This window comes from Sparassis crispa (assembly GCF_003851025.1).
Source record: "Sparassis crispa DNA, contig_000010F, whole genome shotgun sequence".
NCBI lineage: Eukaryota > Fungi > Basidiomycota > Agaricomycetes > Polyporales > Sparassidaceae > Sparassis > Sparassis crispa.
In genome coordinates, this window is record NW_020939758.1 from 692,629 (window position 1) to 712,198 (window position 19,570).

Sequence of the window (19,570 nt, forward strand, 5' to 3'; positions counted from 1 at the left end):
TGCTACCAGCCTGCTTTGCACCACCTCTCCCCGGGCCCTCACGTGCTGGTCGCGTCGATATCCGGGCGAGTATGTGAAGAGGTTGATTTGCGAGACGCACTGCAACCTCTTTTTTGCACAGTAGACGTGTGTCCAATTCCTAGAACCTTCCTGGCTGATATTAATGGTCGTAATTGTGGCTAGAGACAGAAGTTCGAGCCAGCGCTGCGGGAACTTCAGATGAAGTGACATTCAGAACAAAGATGAAGGATGTACATATCACTTCAAATCATACAGCCAGCTTGAAGCAGGACCTCGATAATGTCTGGGGCCAGTACTTATCCTAGACTTTCTTGAAGTTGAAACGTTGAAGTTCGACCTGCCTCAGGCCTCATTATACTTGTGATCGGTCGGGTTTGCTTCCGTCTCCCGCTAGCAATTCGCAGTCGATCATCGACATCACCCGCGCAACAAGCACACAAAAACTTCCCGGATCGTGAGGGATCAGTCGTTGAAGGTGCTCAGAGCCACCAAACTTATCGAAGAGTCCAGGACGGGATAATCTCAGCGCTTTTGCAGTCCCGGGCCCGCGGCACGTATCTGCACAATGCGCACCTGCCACCTGGGTCCTGGAGCACGATCTGTGATCCGTCGAAGTCTGCCTCGTGTCTTCATGATGGTACATTGCTGGCAGGCCAGAGCACGTCACACGCACACAGTGACCGAACGCCGTCCTGTGAGCTCTATGCCGTCGACCAGCTCTCTTTTTGGCCTTCAGAACCTCCACCGAAGCAAATGCTGCCAGGTCTTCTCCCTCTGTGTCTGCTACTAGCTTTGGGTGAAGTCGGGCGGGCTACAGCGCAGCAATGCAAACTCGTTCTCCAGCAGGATTTACAGATCACGAACCCCAAAACGCAAACACCAGGAATCTCCACGCAGATCCCGAGTCCCACCTCGACGCGTCCCGTATCAACTGCATCCCCATCTTCAACTTCGAATATCACAACCTTTACACCCTTTAACTATGGGGCCGAGAAAGTCCGCGGAGTTAATCTGTGAGTCTCTATAGAGACAAAAGTCGCCGTTTGTTAACGAGCGCTTTAAGCGGTGGTTGGTTCGTGCTGGAGGCAAGTGCAGCACGTGTAACTCTATCTTAATGCTAACCGTATCTCGTAGCCATGGATCACCCCAAGTATCTTTCAGGGCACGAACAACACCAATGTGATAGACGAGTATACGTTTGGTCAGCTGATGGGTGCAGACTACGCCCAAGAGACTCTCCGCACGCATTGGGAAACATGGATAACGGAAGTCGACTTCCAGAACATCAGGGCTGCAGGACTAAATCATGTCCGGTGAGTTTTCTGGGACTGCCAGCCTATCTTTAACCATCTGACCGTATTCATACATTACGGTTCCCTATAGTATACCGCTAGGTTATTGGTCTGTTCCAATCACATCGGCATATACCAACTACAGCACCTCTGTGTTACCATATACCACGGGTGCTTGGCCCTATTTTCTACAAGCGCTGGGTTGGGCAAGAAATAACTCCTTGCACACCATAGTCGACCTCCATGGTGCTCCTGGTTCACAGAATGGCTTCGACAATTCAGGGCAGAGAGGGTCTCCCGGATGGGCGAACGGTTCGGACACAGTTGGACGGACGCTGGATATCATCAAGTTCATTGCGGATCAAGTTGGGGATATGGCGGATGTCATAGAATTGCTGAACGAACCTGCTGGTTGGGTATCTGATATTGGCAGTGCGATCAGTGGGTATTGGCAAGATGGATACCAGGTCGTTAGACAGGCTGCAGGCAGCGGACCTCAGGTTATGATAGAGGACGCGTTCTTGGGGATACAGGTGCGCCTGAACCACGCTGAATGAAACGTCCTTAATTGAAATGCGTCTTCAGACGTGGGAGAATTTCATGAAGTATCCCAATGCTTCAGGCGTAATCATGGACGAGGTGAGTATTTTGATATAAACATCTTAACATGTAATTTACGACACAGCGTTAAAGCACCAGTACCAAATTTTCAACGACGACCAGCTCGCTCTGTCTTTATCCGAACATCTGAGCGTAAGTTGGGTCTCATTCGTTCCTTCCGGATACGCAGTAACATGTGTCCGCAGTCATCGTGCCAAACTCTTAGCCAATACGCCTCATTTGCCAAATCAAACATGTATACTGTCATGGGCGAATGGTCCAATGCAGTGACAGATTGCGCTGAATGGCTGAATGGGCGGGGAGTTGGAGCCAGATGGGATGGCAGCATAGCAGAGGGTCAGCAAGTATACGGCAGCTGCGATGGATGGACGGGCAGCATGTCCACTTTCAGCGACGAATACAAGGCCTTCCTTCGGCAGTACGTCCTCTACGCCCACGACGGTTTGTACCTTACTGAGTTTGATCATCAGATATTGGGAGTCCCAGGTCCTCATCGGAGAGAGCGTCCAAGGCTGGGTTTATTGGACCTGGAAGGTGTGTTTGGTCTTCTGCGATGCTGTGTGTCCGGTTGACGTTGATTGATGGCAGGCGGAGAATGCAGATGAGTGGAGCTATCAGAAGGGATTAGAGGGCGGCTGGATTCCGCAAGACCCCACAGATCTGATGTATCCAAACATGTGCAGCTCCGCAAACTTCACCGCTGTGTAGACAAGTGGTGCGCTGATTACAATTTTCTGGGTACGCAATGCGCACCCGTGCATATTATGTTGTATGCATTAACGCCAGAACACTTGGTGCTGCCGAGTGCGGAGGATCAAAATCGTCGAGCAACTTGCAGATATCGAGAGGCACTAAATATGATATTTGCTTGTGCATGTCGGGCGCTGGATGGGACCAATACTCACAGGACCCGACTCCGGCCTCGCGAAATCTGGAGCCATTCACAGTTCTTCCTCAACTGCACAGGCCTGCATAGGCTGTCTCTAGTGCTTGTCAAGTATTCACTCAGCATCTGCCAATACACTGGAATAGCTTCTTCATTGACGCGATATCATGTTCAGATGGCAAACTCGCGCGCCCCGCGAGGGTTGATATGGACCACTGCGAGAAAGACCTTGGCATTTCCTGTTGCAGCAACGGTATTCCCCTGCCGTGTTGTCTCTGCCGCGGTCTTGGAATTGTCAACCTTCGTGGCAACGTCCGTCACGGTGACGATTGTAAAGGTTGACAACGTAGCTACTCATCCTATTCCATAGACCCTTTGTAAGTCCGGCCAAAGCCTTGCACAAGGTCGCATCTAACTTGTTCGTATAGATGGGCAGATGTTTGAGCTGAGACCGTTCCGTGGATTAACGCATTGCAACATTGCAACTAGACAAGCGCATTAAAATAAATCTATTAGGATATGAATACTCTAGAGTGGAGATGGAGCCCTCTACGCTGAGCATACGTACATAATCCAGTTTCCGAGCTTAGGTTGATGATAGATCTTCGCATAACCGAGCCTTCCCGCAGGTGACACCAAGTGAGCACCGATGGCTTTCTTGACTGCCCGAACACTAACATAAGACATCTCATGCGGCGGTTCCTGTGACGACTTCGATCGCCACGGGGAAGACCTTCAACTACACCGCGTCTGGATTCAGCGTCAGCGAGCTGACAGTTGGTATGTCTACTAAAAGTCACGGCATGACTTAACTCAAAAGAGAGGAGCGGCGAGCATCACCCGGACTATACAATGCAGAAGGGTTGTGTAATACACCACGCATAATATGTGTTGTCACCATGCACATCAGGCTCGACAGAGAAGCAATGCCTATTCGACGGCAATGAACTCATGATTTAGCACAAATGAGGGCTGAGGCCTGACTCTCGATAAGGCTAGAGAATCAAGGGACAGATGTACATCAGTCACCTACGAAAAGCAAGATGACCACAGATAAAAGTTGGGCGTTCTGAGAAAGCCAAACTTACCGACGTAACTAATCATTCGCTTAGCAGACGCAGCAAAATATGGGGAGGGGAGCTGCAAGCATGTTTTGGATTCCGGGACACAGCTTTTTCACCGCCAGCCACTTCAAGTGCAAAAAAGATGGCATGCATCATTGTGACTACTACTGGATGTCTGTAAGTAACACGACAGCATGCAACTTACGCCTTTGTCTTTGGAAAAACACAGAACAGAATATACTGCGCACGATATAGAAGTTTGGACTCACCTTACGGCTAAACATATCCACGGACGTCTCATCTCACAGGTGTAGCAAAGACACGCGGTAAGCTTGAACTGCAAGCAAGCCACTGATACCGGGACGTCGCTTTTTCACGGCTAGTCCACTCCTGAAGCAAACGCAGAACTAGTGCAATGCACATCATGGCTTGAGCGAAGTATGTACCACAGGAGGAAGTTCATGCACGTTGATTTAATGTGCATTGAAAGCGTGCATTTACTGGGAAACAGCCAATATTATGAATGTAGTTCAAGCTACCTTTGGAGTACTTACCTGAAGAGCCTTGAGAGAGAGCCTACCTTGAGCCTACCTGTCAAATGCTGGTCGCCATATTTCACCACAACGGTCCGTAATCCAGACATGATGTGGAGAACGCACGAGTCGACGCTGAGTAACGGCACGTTCGCGTGTTCGCGGCCTCGAGAGCTGAGACGAGCTGGACGTATCGTTAACTCAGTCAGTATTGGCGCTGTAACTGCAGCCACGTTCCTGCACAGTGGCAAAAACCATGTTCTTGGCATAGTTTGTCTCTCACAAACGGGCGCTAGACAAACATGACGTTGAAATGGAGAAGTCGGTGACAAAGTCTGCAGAACTTACTTGGAACATTGAAGAGCAGCGTCATAATATACAATATGGCTTGAGTGGAACAACACAAATGCCAGCGATGCTTGCAACACAGCTTGCACAGGCAGAGAAAAGACATACGGAGAGTTACCCAAACGGGAGCGGCGAGAAGGGTCCAGCGCCTCGTGGCGCGCAGCGGTGAGATGAAGCTTGTTCTTATACGACGCCCTTCTGCGCGCGAATGCCACCGGTCTGGTAACACCCGCAGTTCATACCACCATGGTCCCGCTCTGCTTTGCGGTCTTTGTCTATGTTCTGGCTTTCTTCAATGTTTCCTTCGCGACGGTCCTCAGTGAACGGCGTTCATTCGCCCGCGAGCTCCCTGTCCGTCAATACCTGGAGAGCGTAGAAACTGGGATGAATGCCACGGGCGAGGCTGCCATCGTGACCGTATCCATCTCTGAGGACAAGCAGTATGTCGTCGTACAACCTCGAGGGCCAACGGACATAGCGTTGATACTTCGCCTAGGTCCTTCTACACACTCGTTTCAGCGGGCAACATGACCTTTCGTCTTGCCCTCGACACGGGTTCGTCCGATCTCTGGGTGATCTCTTCTGCGTGCTCCTCTTCCGCTTGCACAAGCGTTCCAAGATATCAGCTCGCATACCAGAGCTCGACGTTTATCCCCGTCAACAGCAATTCAACTGCATTCAATGTCAGCTATGAGGATGGCTCGAGTAAGCGTCCCAGCAATGTCTACCTCCTACGCTGTTCGTCTAACGTGTTATCTCCAGTTGCTAGTGGTTTTATTGCGCGAGAGACTCTACATCTTTCGAACGTGACTGTTGCCAGTCAGGCATTCGGTGAGATCTTTTCACTTCGAATTCCACGCACGAGCCATACTCACCCCATAATGCAGGCCTTGTGACTTCATCGAACGTCTCTTTAACCGACGACATCAGTGGTATCCTTGGTCTAGGTTTTTCTCGCCTCTCTACTATATACAACACTGTAGCCAATGGTCAGTAGGCTGACCCATCTGCAAACACTTTACTGAAGGTACAATTTTCAGCAACTCCCCTTTTCGGGTCTATGGCACAACAGGGCCTTTTGGATTATCCTGTATTCGGTCTAAGCCTCCCTCGCAATAAATCCGTTGGAAGCCTCACATTTGGTATTTTCATCCGTTTCAATGTTTCCTCACATCTCATCGAACTGCTTCAGGTGCCATTGACGGAACTGTCGTCCAAAACAGAAGCTTGATCGAATGGGAAGAAGTTGTCCCGTTCGCTCCGTTTGCGAATACGACAGAGAACACTACCAGCTACTTGCAGTGGGCGGTAGTCTTGTCAGGACTGTCGGTGAGTGACGTCGTTCCAGTTGCGGGTTTTGTTGCTAATCCAAAACAGGTTAACGGCACAGAATTAACTCCATTGCCAACGTATCCAAATGCAACGTCGAACACTTCGATTGCTCTCATTGATGTGTGAGTATTTGCTTATCGATGCGTCGTCTACGACTCACGACGTCTGGTCAGAGGTACACCAGGTATTTATGGTCCATACCAAGATGTGAGTTGCAGCATCATCGACGGGACCCGCGTCATGCTGACTGAGTGCAGGTTTCGCGGTTATTTTCTCTCATCGATGGTAGCCGCCTCGTGGCTGGTAGGTAAAACGACCTTTTCGAGTGATCTTCTCTAATACGCTCCGGGACAAAGATGGGCAATGGGTTATTCCATGTGATGCTAATGACACTATGGCGTTCAATTTCGGGTACGAACTAAGTTTTGTACAACCTGTCGCGGATGTTGACACTGCTAAAGCGGGCAAAACTTCACGATGCAACCCATAGACTATCTCATAGGTGCAGTGTCGGGAGACCCAGGTCTCTGTCTGTCTTGGCCGATGGCGCTTCCTCCGAGCGCTGATGGAATCGATTGGCAATTAGGTATGATAGATTTACAGTACCTTTGTATCTTGACTGATCATTTTCTAGGCGGAGCCTTCCTCAAGACGGTGTATTCAATATTCAGGTTTGCTTAGTGTTTTCTATCTATGGCTTGTTATTGAAAGGATATATCGCAGCTATGGTATTGATACGAAGGAGCCGCCCTTAATCGGGTTTTATCCTCTGAACAATGCTAGCTCTCCCGTGCAGTCTCCCGAAGTTGTTGAGTCATACTTATCATCAGCTTCAGCAACGGTCGCCACCACCCTACCGAACTACGTGCTCGCGCTCCCTTCGTACACCACCCCACCCTACGCCTTCAACACGTCGTTCACTGCGCCCCCGGGACTCGTCGTGTCCTCCGGCCTGGCGGCGAGCACATACTCCGCGGCCCTAGGTTCAGCAAGCCCGAACGCGACGGCGATCCCGACCGTCACGCCTTCGCCCACACTCGTTACCCTCTTCATCACCGGCACCGCCGGACAAGTCTCTACCTCCGTCTCCACCGCGTCTGTACCCTCCGTCACGCTCGGCGAGCCCCCCGGCTGGTCCAACGCGGCGAGCACCGTACGCATCCCGACGGGTCTCGTGTTATCGGGTTTCTGCGCTCTGCTAGTTTCCCTTTTGGCGCGCCCGTGAATGTGAACATTGTGCATTTGTTTGTCTAGTCTGTCCACGCTCCTACCCAACCGCGCTGGTCTCCCACCTCCCATCTCAGCGCTGCTTCGCATTCGACATCATATATCATTACTGGACGTTCGGACGTTCTGTTAGCGCAGCGTTTTTTGTTTTAGTATTTTTTTATTCCTTTCGACATTCGGACCATTGCTAGAATGGAGTCATATATCATACGTCTCGCTGTGCCCGTTTTCACGCGTTCGCTACTGTTTCGAGGGTTTCATAGGTCAATGCGAAATTGTTGGTACAGGCAAGTTCTGCGTCGCTATCAAGGTTGAGGCGCACTAGGACTGCAGCCGATCGTCTAATCGAAGAGAACGATCGTATTCCGCTGTAGAGCTACAGGTCTGCCAGAGTAAATTGGCAAACTCCTCGGCACATTCATGAATATGTACTCAGTGCTCACTCCCACAGGGGTTTTTCGCCGCTACGACTTCTCCATTCCGCCAACCACGACGGCTCCGACTTCTCCATGAACTGTTTCGCGTCTTCCAATCGTTTCGCTACGCCGTCCTTCCCGTGAGTGAGGCTCTTTGACTCAAACTCCTGCACGGCGCGCGGTGTACAGTTAGAGAGGGTCTCGCACGTGCGGCTATGCAGTAAAGAAACTCACTGAGAGGAGCAGCTGGCAACGCCTGCAATACTCGCACAGCCGCATCCACAGCTCCGTTTTCAGCGTCTCCTCCTGTGTGTGCTCGCGTATGCGGGGGTCCTCCCAATCTACCGGTGCTGCTGCTTCTGGTCCCAACGAGGACGGATCGAAGTACCGCCTCCGGTACTCCTCCAGCGCTCCATTCCTCGACGCCGCCGCATTGATCCACCTGCGCAATGGTTGGCGGAAGGCTGCGTTCACATAGCCTTTCCCCATCTCGTTAGGGGCAACATCACGGAGCTGGCTCTTCGCCGCCGCCACCGCCTCGGCACCCTGCTTGTCGAAGCTCGCGGGGACGTCGTCGGACCTGATGTTGCCGACGAAGCGGTCGGCGTGTGAGCTGTACGGGCCGTACACCTGCACGCCCTCGTTGGGGAACATGCCGACCAATGTGGCAAGGAATGTGTCGGACTCCCCTGGGATTTGCTGGATTTCATCGGCTAAATCAGTCACGATGCGTCTGTGGATGTTCTCGACGATGATGCGACCCTGCATGTACACGGAAAGATCAATAAAATTATCAACATGGCAGACCTCATCACGTTAGAGTGGCGAAGGGCTATGATCCAGAATGACCTCCTGGACTTCGACAGGCACCCGTGTGCGTATATTCAGAAGATTGGGTAGATCGACGAAAGCCCGCCCAAGGATAAAGGCCGTAGAAGAATGTTGGAAGAAAGCCACTTGCCTTCTTACTGTGCGCTTCAACGACGACGGTGTATGATATTGGCTCTTCTGGCTGGTGACCGAGTAATCTCAACTCATATCGAGCGATGTAGACTGGCAGGAGGAGAGGATACGCTGCTATCTACCAAGCCAAGCTATTAATATGTCAGCTATACGACAGCAGGTTGCGTACCAGACGCTCCTTCACGCTTTCAGGATCAAATCGCAGGGGCTTCGGCTCGGTGGTAGTGGCTTCCTCGTAGGATAGAGACCGCGCGAGATCGATCAACTTGAACGGCGTGTGTGTGAATGGGAGGCACAAAATATCGGAACCATGCTGCGTTTCGAGATCCTCGGAAAATCGGACGTTATTGAACTGCGTGTACGCAGGGTGGGCAAGCGAGAGGGAGGAAATCGGCTCAAAGACGAAGCCTGGGGTCAGCGGCATCAGCTGGTCACCCAATCATGCTTTCTGGCAAGAAACTTGACCTGGCATGTATCTGGAGGATCTGTATAAAGGACGGAAGGCATCTCAATGGACAGAATAACGCACGATTGATACATGTATGTACCGTAGTTCTGAGGAAGCGTGATGCATGAACCAATGCTCCTTCCATAGGATTAGAACGCCCATACCTGCAAACGGTTCTGCCTTTCGTTCTGGATCCACACATCTGCATCGACATGGGCATCCACCATCCAGACGGGGAGATACACCGCCTGGATATGAACTGGCTGATGAGGGGTGAAGCCCAACCATGGCAGATATCTTGCAGCAATGGATGCTAGAAGATTGGTGCCCCCGCTGGCGATAGACATCCCAACGCTCCATCTTGTAATGACCTCTGCGGCGGAGAGCTGGAATGGTAGAGCTGCAGAGTGGTGGATCGTCTCAGCACAGGAACAATCTGCTTGTGAAGGAAGTCTAACCTCTGACTTTGGGCGGATATTTCGGGGAAGCAGTTGACAAGCACCGGTGGTTACATCTGGCCGCCGAATTCACCGCGCGACATACGCGATGTGAAAGCATGGCACTGCATGTAGTCCGTACCTGTAAAATTTCGGTCGACCACCACAACTTGGACACTTACAAATGGTGTAACGACACCCCGTTGACTAGGACGCCCGGTCGGACTCTAGAGACGAATTGAGCACACGAGCACAGTTGACTTGAGCGTCTTTCCGGAAGTCACGTGCACACGCTCGCTACGTGTCTCCGACTGTACCGCTCACTCTTGGTCTCTCCTTCCTCCAGCAATGGCTGCCTTTTCATTTTCATTCCTCCTTCTGTCGCTGCTTTGCCTTGCTGTGCTAGTTGATGCTGCTGATCTCTACAAGATTCTCGAGCGTTAGTTGAAGGCGCGCGCTCTATTGACCCAGTAAACCCGCTAACTGATACTGCTTTCCTTGTTTCTCTAGTATCCAAATCAGCTTCAGAGCAAGACATCAGAAAAGCGTACAAAGGACTCAGGTAACGCGTCCATGTAACATTGAACGCGTGTCTTTATCACTGAAACGATGTTTAGTCGCAAATATCATCCGGACAAGAATAAGGATCCAGGAGCGGAGGACAAATTCGTAGAGATTGCTCACGGTGAGAATCACTTGAATGTGATATCACGCACAATTCTCAACCTACGTGCGCAGCTTACGAAATTTTGTCCGACTCTACGGTATGGTTGTGTGTTGTGCCTACTGTGTCGTATACTGAGTTTGCTGTAGAAAAGACAAATATACGATCGGCAAGGAGAGGTAACTCTTCACCCACCTTATCTTCGAATCATCCACTGACACACTCACGACATATTCTCTTAGGAAGGCCTGAAAGCACACGAAGGCGGTCATCAGCACTATGCAAATCCATTTGACATCTTTCAGACCTTTTTTGGAGGTGGTTGTAAGTAGCTGCATTTGTCGGTTTGCTACTTTTTTCAACGTTTTCCACGTATAGCTGCCGGACAACAAGTACGACGAGGACCGACTTCGCTGAGCGAAATGGAAGTCAATTTAGCGGACATGTGCGCCACGTTCTTCTAAAAACACCAATCGATCTTCCTGACTCTCATCTGCAGATACAACGGAGCGAGCATAGATGTGCGTTCCCTCGTCGAGCGAGCCTACTATGCACTGACATCCTGTTCTCTTAGTTCATGATCAAGAAGCGCATCCTCTGTGACCACTGCCGAGGTACCGGCGCCGCCTCGTCGGCTGACATCCACACCTGCCCGGCTTGCAACGGCGCGGGCGTGCGGATCGTGCGGCAACAACTGTTCCCAGGTATGGTCACGCAGGCTCAGGTGACGTGCAGCGAATGTGGCGGGCGCGGGAGCACGATCACGCGAAAGTGCCCGCACTGTAACGGCGCGAAGATTCTCGACCACACGCAGCACTACACGCTCGAGGTGCCCCGCGGCGCGCCTGAGGGACACGAGGTCATGTTTGAGGGTGAAGGCGACGAGAGCCCCGACTGGGAGGCGGGGGATATCGTCCTGCGGGTGCGCAGCCGCAAGGACAAGGGCGGCTGGAGGCGCAAAGAGAGTGGACTGTATTGGAAGGAGACTATTGGCATCGAGGAGGTGCGTCTGCGCTGTCGCTCTCCCCGGTCGGCCACAGATGATCAACGAATCTGATACAGGCTCTGTTGGGCTTTGAGCGAAATCTCACACACCTCGACGGACACATCGTCCAACTGAAACGGCAAGGCGTCACACAACCGGGTATAATACAGGCATACATCACGTTGACCTCGGGCTGACCGATTCTGCTCAGGTTTCGTTCAGACCATGAAGGGCGAAGGTATGCCGATATTCGAGCGGGAAGCATTTGGCGATCTTTACGTCGAGTACAACGTCGTATTGCCGACAGCGATCTCTCCGGATGTGAAACATCGTAGGCGATCCGATGTTCTGGAGTTGGCAGAAAGTTGACATTGCCCCCGCAGGATTACTCCAAGCTTTCCATGTTTCTGCAGAGGACCATACGAAAGATGAGCTTTAGATTCTCGTCTCATAGATGGTATATAGGATCGTTACTAATAATCGTCAGTCTAAATTATCACTTTGGTTCTCCGTTCTCACAATATTGCCGTGTGCACTGCTGAGCTCCAAGTGCAGAGTTTACATCGGCCTATAGGGCTCAACGTATAGATTAGATAGCTTATACAGCCTTCGCATACCGGTAAGACCAAGCGAGAAATGTGTGCAGAAGATACATATGGCCAATGATACACTCATGCCTGCGGATACACCGTAAGTACCCAAGCTCAACAGACTCAGGTAGGGGACGTACTACGTAATTATATGACTTGTGATCGCTGCAGCGTTCAAGGTATTCACGCTGCAGTTTACAATTGAGCAAAGACGCCACCAGTCGTCAGCTACATTATATATAACTCACCTCTATGAGACCTTCGATTCGTTTCTTAATGCTCAGTGGATTCGGCTGGAAGCGGCTCGATAGTTGCCGTGTTGCCTCGTTGACGAGGTCGTTGTGTGTCATATGCCTGCGGTCCTTCATGATTCGCACAATGCAGGCCTGCAGAGAGGTATTTGTCAATCATACAATCTGAACGTCCCGAATCTCCGCGAGCGAACCTCTGTCTGATGCCGTCGCTCTTCTTCGATGCGATCCTTCGTCTCCTTCCTCTCGTCGGAGTTCTCCACCCGCGACGCGACTGTGCTGATCTTGATCTTCTGTAACGGTGCGTTGAAGTCTGCATTGAAGGAGAAAGAGTCGTCCAGATTGACGTCACGCCCTGGGGGGTGCTTCCTCAAAACCTTGTACTTCGCGCAGGCAAGAGACTGGAGGTTGCGCTGCAGCTCGGGATCTGGGATAGACGTCGCTGTCTTGATTTCCTGCGAATAGACAAATCAACACCGTTTGGCAGATCGATCAAGGCAATTATTACCTCGTATGTTAGGAATTCACCATCGCCCAAGTTCTCGAACAGGAGGAGGATAACCAATGCGAAGGTCGAAACATTTAAGTCGTGCTTTTTGGTGTTGAAGGATACCCGTACATCCGCATTGCCCAAGGACGGTTGAAAGGTAAGCCTTCGCCCTGAATGCCTAGACAAGTAGAATTGTTCGAAGGACTTCGTTGACCTGATCAACTGGTCCGGGAAAACACAGGACACGCCCGAGTAAGACATGGGCCAGAAGGTCGAAGTCATTACGGTGACCGAAATGTCAATGTCCGGAGCCTGCACAGACAACTTAGCTGATGGGATAAAATCAGATAGTAGACAACACGTACTGTCGTTCTTGAGAGATGGTCCTGATATGCTTGCATAGTATCTGCAGAGATCTTCATATCGTGGAACATGCCTTCCAACTTCTGCGTAAACTGGTAGCCACATTCGATTTTGAGCTTCGCAAGCATGCCGCGCTCAGCATCGTCGGAGACGGATCGTCCCAGCAGGAGACGCTTGGCGAGATGGCCTTTGTAGTACCGCTCGAAGACGTCCTTGTCTGTGAGATATCTGAAGACAGTGATGGTCTTGTCCAAAGTGATATCAACCTCTGTGTCCGTTTTCTGCGGAAAAGATAGTCCTGAGAACCGTCACAAACAAATATAACTTTTCACTTACTCCCTTGAGACCCTTCTTCAGGTTCTCATCAATGAACAAAGATATGAACTCCGGAGACTTCTCGTGCACGTTGATGAACGACTCAAATGCCTGAAGACAGCTTAATGAAGGTGATTTTGAAAGCTCCTACGTCGTACCTCGTTAGTACCACTTTCGAGATCCCTATCACTTCGGAATGACCGTGACCAAATGTTGTCGAACTTGTCTTTCAAGTCGAGGACATCTTGGACCCACTTCAAGGCAACCTGGAGTGTCTGAGCGCCAGTGTTCGTAGCACGAGCTTTACCCTTCCCCTTTCCTTTGGCGCCCTCGATTTCAGCATCAACGGATGGATCTTCCAACTCGGTACTCAAGCTAGCCGCATTGATGTCCTTGCCTCTTCGTACGATGGTCTCTCTCAAAGCCTTCTTAAGACATGGGAGGCCTTCGGGTACCATGATGAACAGACGGTAGAGACGCGCTAAATCGTCGAGTTTATCCGAGTCGATCATGACGTCCAACCCGGAGTTCGCCATAGCAATAATACCTGAAAGGTGGGGCTTGATGAGGTTGTTCTCCAATATTCGTCGCAGAGGAAGGCTTGTGTACGACGACAAGAAATGGTGTGCTCGTGATTCCTCGGAATCAAATCGACTCTCTACCTGTAGCAATCATTTGAGCTGGCATCACGTTGCTTTGCGAATGCTTACCCTCCTGAGATATTCGGGTGCATCGCAGGTCTCTAAGAGATCCTCCCCCTCTTTCCTGTAGAAAGATTCACTCTCTTTCAAAATACTAGGCTCGAGGTGGCGGTTGTATACCGGGGCCACTTCGTGCTCGTCATACAGCTGTAGAAGCACGTCCACACAGCCTTTCACTGCGGAGCGATTGATTACATACCCATCGCGCTCTGTCTGGATCTGATTCAGAACGGCGGAGATGATATGGTCCTCTATTGGAGGTCGGATGATGTGCTCTAGAAATAGAAGCAACCCGGCATCCCAAATTTCGGGAACATTGGCAGTCTTTGTATAGACACGATCCTAAAGTCGAGAGTGAACACTTGATTGAAGTACTACCGGTCACAAGGTGTACGCACCATATATTTGAGAACATCACGCAGTTTCGAAAGACTAGAAGTATGGTCATCCCACACCTTCCTCAAGGCCTTTAGGAATGTCTCCCATGCCTGGCTCTTCTGCACAGGGTCATCCGCAGTCACAGTAGGAAAGGTTGGTACAAGTTGCTCCTTTGCGAGCTTGTCCAGATTCTCGGCTATCAACTTGCATGTCCCTTTGTACAATGTTTCGCCGTGCTTGTACAGAACCATGTTGTAAGCAAAACGATGGTTCTCTTCATAGGACAGATTCTCAGCATGGTGCTTCTGAATCTCGACTATGTTGTGGGACAACTTTGACCAAGTCTCATCAATTGAGAAGTCCGGCCCATGCTTGCATATATGCAATTCAAAACATTGTCGCTGTATTTCAACAGTATGAAAACGTACCTTCTTTGCAGGTTTCTAACAGACAGTATGCAAACCAGTCAATACAATCAGTGAAACGAGCTGAAAGGTCTCACAATCCTAGGTTTTCCTCTCATTCGTGCTGCTAAGAACGACCCTCAGCCAGGAATTTTAACAAACCGAAAATAGTGCATACAGGTTGCCATCTTGCAGGGGAGAGTATGTCGGAGTGGAAGGTCAATATGCCTGGAAATTGTGGAACGCCATGAACGGGAGCGCGTAGCGTGCCCCCTTAGTGCTCCCGTATCACGTGCGCGACACTCGTGTGATCGAAAATGGAAGTTTCCGAGCTCAAGTTCACTGCATGCTGCCAAGTAGTACAATTTATTCGAGCGCCATCCAGTCTACAACTAATAGACATTACAGTAACGTTACCTACGTGGAAGTGAAAGATAGACATGCATCGGTACAAGGGAATCAGGCAATACAGCGAGGTGATGTCGGTCTTGGGATGATTGTGGTCGAAAGCGTAACGTGAAGTGTGTAACATACGACAACGTGAGTAGATTGTGGTTGTAGATGGGACGAAGGCAAAGCTGTATTATGAGACGAGAGCTTAGGAAATTATGAATGCAGGATTCAATGTCACCGAACGGAGCGAATAGCGTGCGTGATTGGCTATGAGCCTGCACGGGAGGCGCGCACGAAGTCCGTGAAGTACTTCCTGAAAGTTTTGGCGTCCAAGTCTCTCATCTTGGTCGCGAATTCAAGCGCGGTATCTCGTGGCCAATTCTGAGCAGGAAGGAAAACGTTGACGAAGAAGTCGAACGCCTCTTGCCCTCTCGTCTTCGACACAATCTGGAAGAAATTACATATTTCGTGAAGGACCTGCTCGAGGCTTAGATTGTGTCATTACCACCAACGCATAATCCATGTGCTCACCATAACTCCCTGCCCGTCCTTGACATCGAACCGCGGAGATGAAAGAATCGCAAATGCGGTCGGGATCAATCGCTCGTAGATGAAGCGTTCAAAACCAGGCAGTGCTGGTAGTGGTATCTGCGAGTCTCCGTCGGTGATCCGTTGTGTCCACGCCGTGACACAGCGACCAAGGAAGATGAACGCAGCCTTTTGCCCCCCCGGATCGGCCATGTCCTCAGTTAATCGTTGCATATCAGCCAGCAAACCTTCCAACTGGCCTTTGTTGCCTAGAAGAACATGTAAGACGGGTACGCATTGACAAAACGTACTACTCACGCTCTGAGGTAAAGATGCCGTGAAGCTTTGAAGACATGACGTTGTTCAAGAATGTAAGATAAGCCTTCTTGGTGTCAACGTGCACCACTTGGTCATCTGTCCCCGTCACTTGCTGAGATAAAAGACCATTGACATGTGCACTCAACGGCCCAATCAGCTGATCAAGTACGTCGAACATGTCCTGCTGTACAATGCCGTGAGACGTGGTTTTTCATTATCAAGGACGAAATGGGCACACCTGCAACTTGTGCATGAGAAGACTGATGAAGTTCATGAAATCGATCAGCTCCGAGGGCTCAAAGTGGGCAAGGAGGTTGGCCATCAAAGATGGAATGAGATGTGTCACACTAGGGCCAGTTGTAGCAAGGATGCGAGCGAATGCAAAACGTGTCTAATAAATATATCAACAATAACATGATAGAAGCACACGCGTAGCCACATACCGCATCTCGCACAACCTTGAACGTATTCATGGCCTCCAGAGATACGAGGATTGCTTGTGCCACCTCGGTGAACACGCCCAGAGGAGGTGAGACATATCCTTCAGGAACAGGGGAAGGATAATCTGGAAAGCCTTTGGCAATGTTTCCAAGGGCCATGATGATATGATGAACCTTCAGTATAGGCAAAACATCATTTGCACCTTTGATTGCTTGCAAATTGGTTGATAAATCCTCTAGCAAAGGCTTTACAATAGTTAGAAGTAGTGCCGTGGCCTGGTCAGGTGTTTTGTACAACAGCGACACAAGGGTACCCGCTGTTTCGAACAGGTAGAGCTGTGCATCAAATATCCCAGGATTCTTGACGGCTTCTGTAAGGAGGTCCTGTTGCTGAGGATCTTCCAGCTCAGGCAGCTCTACAATAATCACCAACAAGTCGCGCATGCCTTCGAGTAAGGATAGGGCCAGCTCGGGGCTGATATCGTTTCGATCGTCCTTGATGAAGCGATAGAATAAGTAGAAGACTCGTGAGCGGAGGCCTGTCTCGGAGTTATGGAGACCTCTGAAGGCGCAAGGTGCACCAGCATCAGTGTACCATGAAACACAACGAGGTTTCGCCTCGCTTACCTGGTATCCATCATGGCTTGGAGTGTGGACAAGATGCACTCCTTGCGGACCTTGAAAAAATCCACGTAACGCGCAGTGGTCTCAAAGAATTGCATAACAACAGTTTTATGAGGGTAGCCTGAGATCCCGGATTGTACGAGAGCGTAAAGCATCTCTCCGTGGCTTGTGAGAGGATACTCTGAGTAGTCCGTCTCCTTTCTCTTTTCCTTTGCGGTAGCAGGGGCTTGACAGAACGCAGCCCGGCCCTTACCTCCGGCTATAGATACCGGGTCAACGAACAGAAAGACGCGCCGAAACGAAACTCACTCTTGTTGATCTCGCCGAAGATATATACCAAATATACAGCAAGCTCCGCGTCATTCCACTCGATTGGCACGCCGTTTTGATACGCAGTCAATGTATTCAGAGCCAGAGTTCTCGTCGCCTCTGTTACCAGTGTCTGGTCTATTACGAAGGCTGAATCCATGAATGTTCGCAAATCCTTGCAGTACTAATGTCAATAGATAGACTCGCATCGGTTTCTGAGTAGAATCCTTACCTTGCGTAAATCCTCAAAAGCAGATTTATCGTCTTCATCCATGTCTTCAGGATCCGCATCCTTGTCCCACTTCAACTTCTCGAGGATCACAGCAAGTAATGAGGTTATGAATGAGCGCTTAGAGTCATCCAAAGGTTCTGCAGAAGTTTTCCGGATACGCTTATACTAGGCAGTTTCATACGTCAGCAGCGCGTAGTACTCAAAAGTGTGAAAACGTACGCTAGACAGGATAGTCTGCAACAGTGTGAAAATAGTCGAACATGTGTCGTCGTACGCATCTGCCATGAAGCGCAACATCACTGGTAAGATTTGATGCAGTAGCCTTGAAGCTTCAGACCGAACATCTGCGTTCGGACATTCCTGACAAGCAGTGAGCTATGCAGTTCGAAAGTCAACGCAGGGGATGACACTCACATCAGCCAATTTACACAATTCAAGGCCAAAAGCATTCAGGAGTTTTCCTAGAGCTTCGCGGTAAGACTCCTCGCCTTCATCAGCATCTTCGCCACGACTTGTCTGGTCCGCTTTCGTCTTTTCTTCAAGCGCATCAAGCACTTGACCAAGAGACAGGACTTTGATGAGCTGAAGTTTGTCTCCTGGCTCCTTGAGACCCTTCGAAACTATGCGGAGCAGTGCTGCGCATGTAGCCAAGCGGATAGGTAATGATGGATCAGAAAGGAGATTGAAGAGGAGAGGCACCGTTGTTGGCGTCACGGTCAAGTTGATATCGATCCAGCCTGTTTCACTCTGTGTTATCGGAACGAACAGGAGAAAAGTTTGTCCTTACCGACGTAGGATGCAAAGGTCCGGACGCCCCAATCTACCACTTCGACTGCATTGTCCAATTCCCGTTCTGAACTGGAAGCCACTGCCCCTTTCCGCAGCCTCGTCATCCTTTCCACTGCATCCGCAATGATAGTTAAGACAGCTTCATTGATGCGCCCTGCATCCCGCTCTCGTACTGCATCTCGAACACGTGCATCGCGGTTCTGCCGCGACATATTATATTGTCGTGCCGCTTTGACGATTTGATCTGCTACCTCACCAGATATCTCGAGAATGATGTGGAAGAAGAGAAGGGAGACGTGAGGGTTGAACGTAGACTCCGAGGTGGACTCTGCAGGCTGGACGAGAGTAAAGAAGTCGATGAAGAAGGTGGGCCACTGTTCGATGTATGTACACAAGAAGAACAATGTTAGTGTATGAGCGAACTTGTTGCGTAAAACTGGGCAGGGTCCTCAATATCGGTCAAAATGAGCGGTGTTCTATTACACTCACATGTCGCATCTGCCTCCGCAGAACCATAGATATACTCCGACTGAATATAAGATACGAGAGCTTGTTGCAAGGTCTGGAAGGAAACTTCGTCTAGTGGTTCGAATCTTGAGACGGAAGGGAAGATCTCGAGTCAACAGAGGTAACACGCTGGGCAGCACATGCACTCGCCTGTTCTCCAAGAAATCGTCTAAGACACGCAGTGCAAAAAATCGCGCTTGTGGAGGATACTTTCTGCCACCGTTGGGACCGACGTCAATGAATATGGCCAAAGCGAGCCTCCAGGTATTGGATACATTTTGTTGGATAGTCGATATATACTCGAGAGCTTGCTGGTGCAAAGCCCCCTGTAATGGATCAGACGCAATGAGTATCGCGTGTACAAACTGGCTGAGGTCCTGCTCCATATTTCGCACTGACAGTGCGTTTTGCGCCAGGTAGGATGAGGAGAAATGAGAACGGGCCAATTGCTTGACGGTGGCTTGACTCGCGATTATCTTTCTCGCCCACGTGAGCACGCCAATCGATCTCGATCCCTGTAAGTACGTAAGGAAGTTTGCGTTGGTTGAGTCGCAGCATCTTGACATTCTCGAGAGGGCATTACTGATACATCGTGGAATCGTAAAGATACATCGGTCAGAATATCATGAAGGCATCAGAACGTAGTGGCATGGTCAAGATATGTAATATCCCCAGAAAAAGGCGTGAACGAATCTGTCGAG

The 19,570-nt window shown here is 50.3% G+C and overlaps 7 protein-coding genes across 7 annotated transcripts; 3 read left to right on the forward strand and 4 right to left on the reverse strand.

Annotated features, from left to right (window-relative positions):
- Positions 1–242: 242 nt before the first annotated feature.
- On the forward strand, positions 243–2,642 carry SCP_1202280 (Glucan 1,3-beta-glucosidase; the record flags this gene model as incomplete). Its single annotated transcript, XM_027763114.1, has 10 exons — positions 243–309; positions 368–1,034; positions 1,085–1,106; positions 1,156–1,334; positions 1,405–1,846; positions 1,899–1,952; positions 2,007–2,066; positions 2,120–2,352; positions 2,405–2,468; positions 2,523–2,642. The coding sequence occupies 10 exons, from the start codon at positions 243–245 to the stop codon at positions 2,640–2,642; spliced, it is 1,908 nt and encodes a 635-aa protein (XP_027618915.1).
- Positions 2,643–4,186: 1,544 nt separating this feature from the next.
- Positions 4,187–4,774, reverse strand: SCP_1202290 (hypothetical protein; the record flags this gene model as incomplete). The annotated part of the gene is made up of 6 exons (XM_027763115.1): positions 4,187–4,274; positions 4,331–4,384; positions 4,439–4,485; positions 4,544–4,601; positions 4,705–4,709; positions 4,766–4,774. The coding sequence occupies 6 exons, from the start codon at positions 4,772–4,774 to the stop codon at positions 4,187–4,189; spliced, it is 261 nt and encodes an 86-aa protein (XP_027618916.1).
- A 237-nt stretch (positions 4,775–5,011) lies between these two features.
- On the forward strand, positions 5,012–7,322 carry SCP_1202300 (Aspartic protease; the record flags this gene model as incomplete). Its single annotated transcript, XM_027763116.1, has 13 exons — positions 5,012–5,205; positions 5,262–5,470; positions 5,528–5,596; positions 5,653–5,754; positions 5,806–5,907; positions 5,958–6,094; positions 6,143–6,219; positions 6,271–6,304; positions 6,355–6,400; positions 6,454–6,508; positions 6,559–6,683; positions 6,732–6,768; positions 6,821–7,322. The coding sequence occupies 13 exons, from the start codon at positions 5,012–5,014 to the stop codon at positions 7,320–7,322; spliced, it is 1,689 nt and encodes a 562-aa protein (XP_027618917.1).
- Positions 7,323–7,665: 343 nt separating this feature from the next.
- SCP_1202310 (hypothetical protein) lies at positions 7,666–9,709 on the reverse strand (the record flags this gene model as incomplete). Its single annotated transcript, XM_027763117.1, has 9 exons — positions 7,666–7,708; positions 7,768–7,907; positions 7,975–8,502; positions 8,702–8,821; positions 8,873–9,111; positions 9,169–9,179; positions 9,233–9,258; positions 9,316–9,551; positions 9,610–9,709. 9 exons carry the CDS (start codon positions 9,707–9,709, stop codon positions 7,666–7,668), a joined length of 1,443 nt encoding a protein of 480 aa, XP_027618918.1.
- A 227-nt stretch (positions 9,710–9,936) lies between these two features.
- SCP_1202320 (DnaJ-related protein) lies at positions 9,937–11,676 on the forward strand (the record flags this gene model as incomplete). Its single annotated transcript, XM_027763118.1, has 12 exons — positions 9,937–10,027; positions 10,099–10,150; positions 10,206–10,273; positions 10,327–10,352; positions 10,402–10,431; positions 10,495–10,576; positions 10,631–10,697; positions 10,752–10,773; positions 10,827–11,255; positions 11,315–11,396; positions 11,449–11,568; positions 11,621–11,676. 12 exons carry the CDS (start codon positions 9,937–9,939, stop codon positions 11,674–11,676), a joined length of 1,125 nt encoding a protein of 374 aa, XP_027618919.1.
- Positions 11,677–11,908: 232 nt separating this feature from the next.
- Positions 11,909–14,917, reverse strand: SCP_1202330 (Cullin-3; the record flags this gene model as incomplete). Its single annotated transcript, XM_027763119.1, has 13 exons — positions 11,909–11,914; positions 11,968–12,015; positions 12,076–12,213; positions 12,273–12,533; positions 12,587–12,880; positions 12,934–13,212; positions 13,268–13,357; positions 13,405–13,908; positions 13,957–14,289; positions 14,346–14,696; positions 14,754–14,768; positions 14,828–14,856; positions 14,908–14,917. 13 exons carry the CDS (start codon positions 14,915–14,917, stop codon positions 11,909–11,911), a joined length of 2,358 nt encoding a protein of 785 aa, XP_027618920.1.
- Positions 14,918–15,389: 472 nt separating this feature from the next.
- Positions 15,390–19,427, reverse strand: SCP_1202340 (Exportin-T; the record flags this gene model as incomplete). Its single annotated transcript, XM_027763120.1, has 14 exons — positions 15,390–15,599; positions 15,654–15,919; positions 15,969–16,152; positions 16,207–16,359; positions 16,412–16,970; positions 17,036–17,291; positions 17,342–17,516; positions 17,574–17,738; positions 17,793–17,933; positions 17,988–18,310; positions 18,361–18,798; positions 18,852–18,924; positions 19,016–19,195; positions 19,269–19,427. 14 exons carry the CDS (start codon positions 19,425–19,427, stop codon positions 15,390–15,392), a joined length of 3,282 nt encoding a protein of 1,093 aa, XP_027618921.1.
- Between the last annotated feature and the right edge of the window lie 143 nt (positions 19,428–19,570).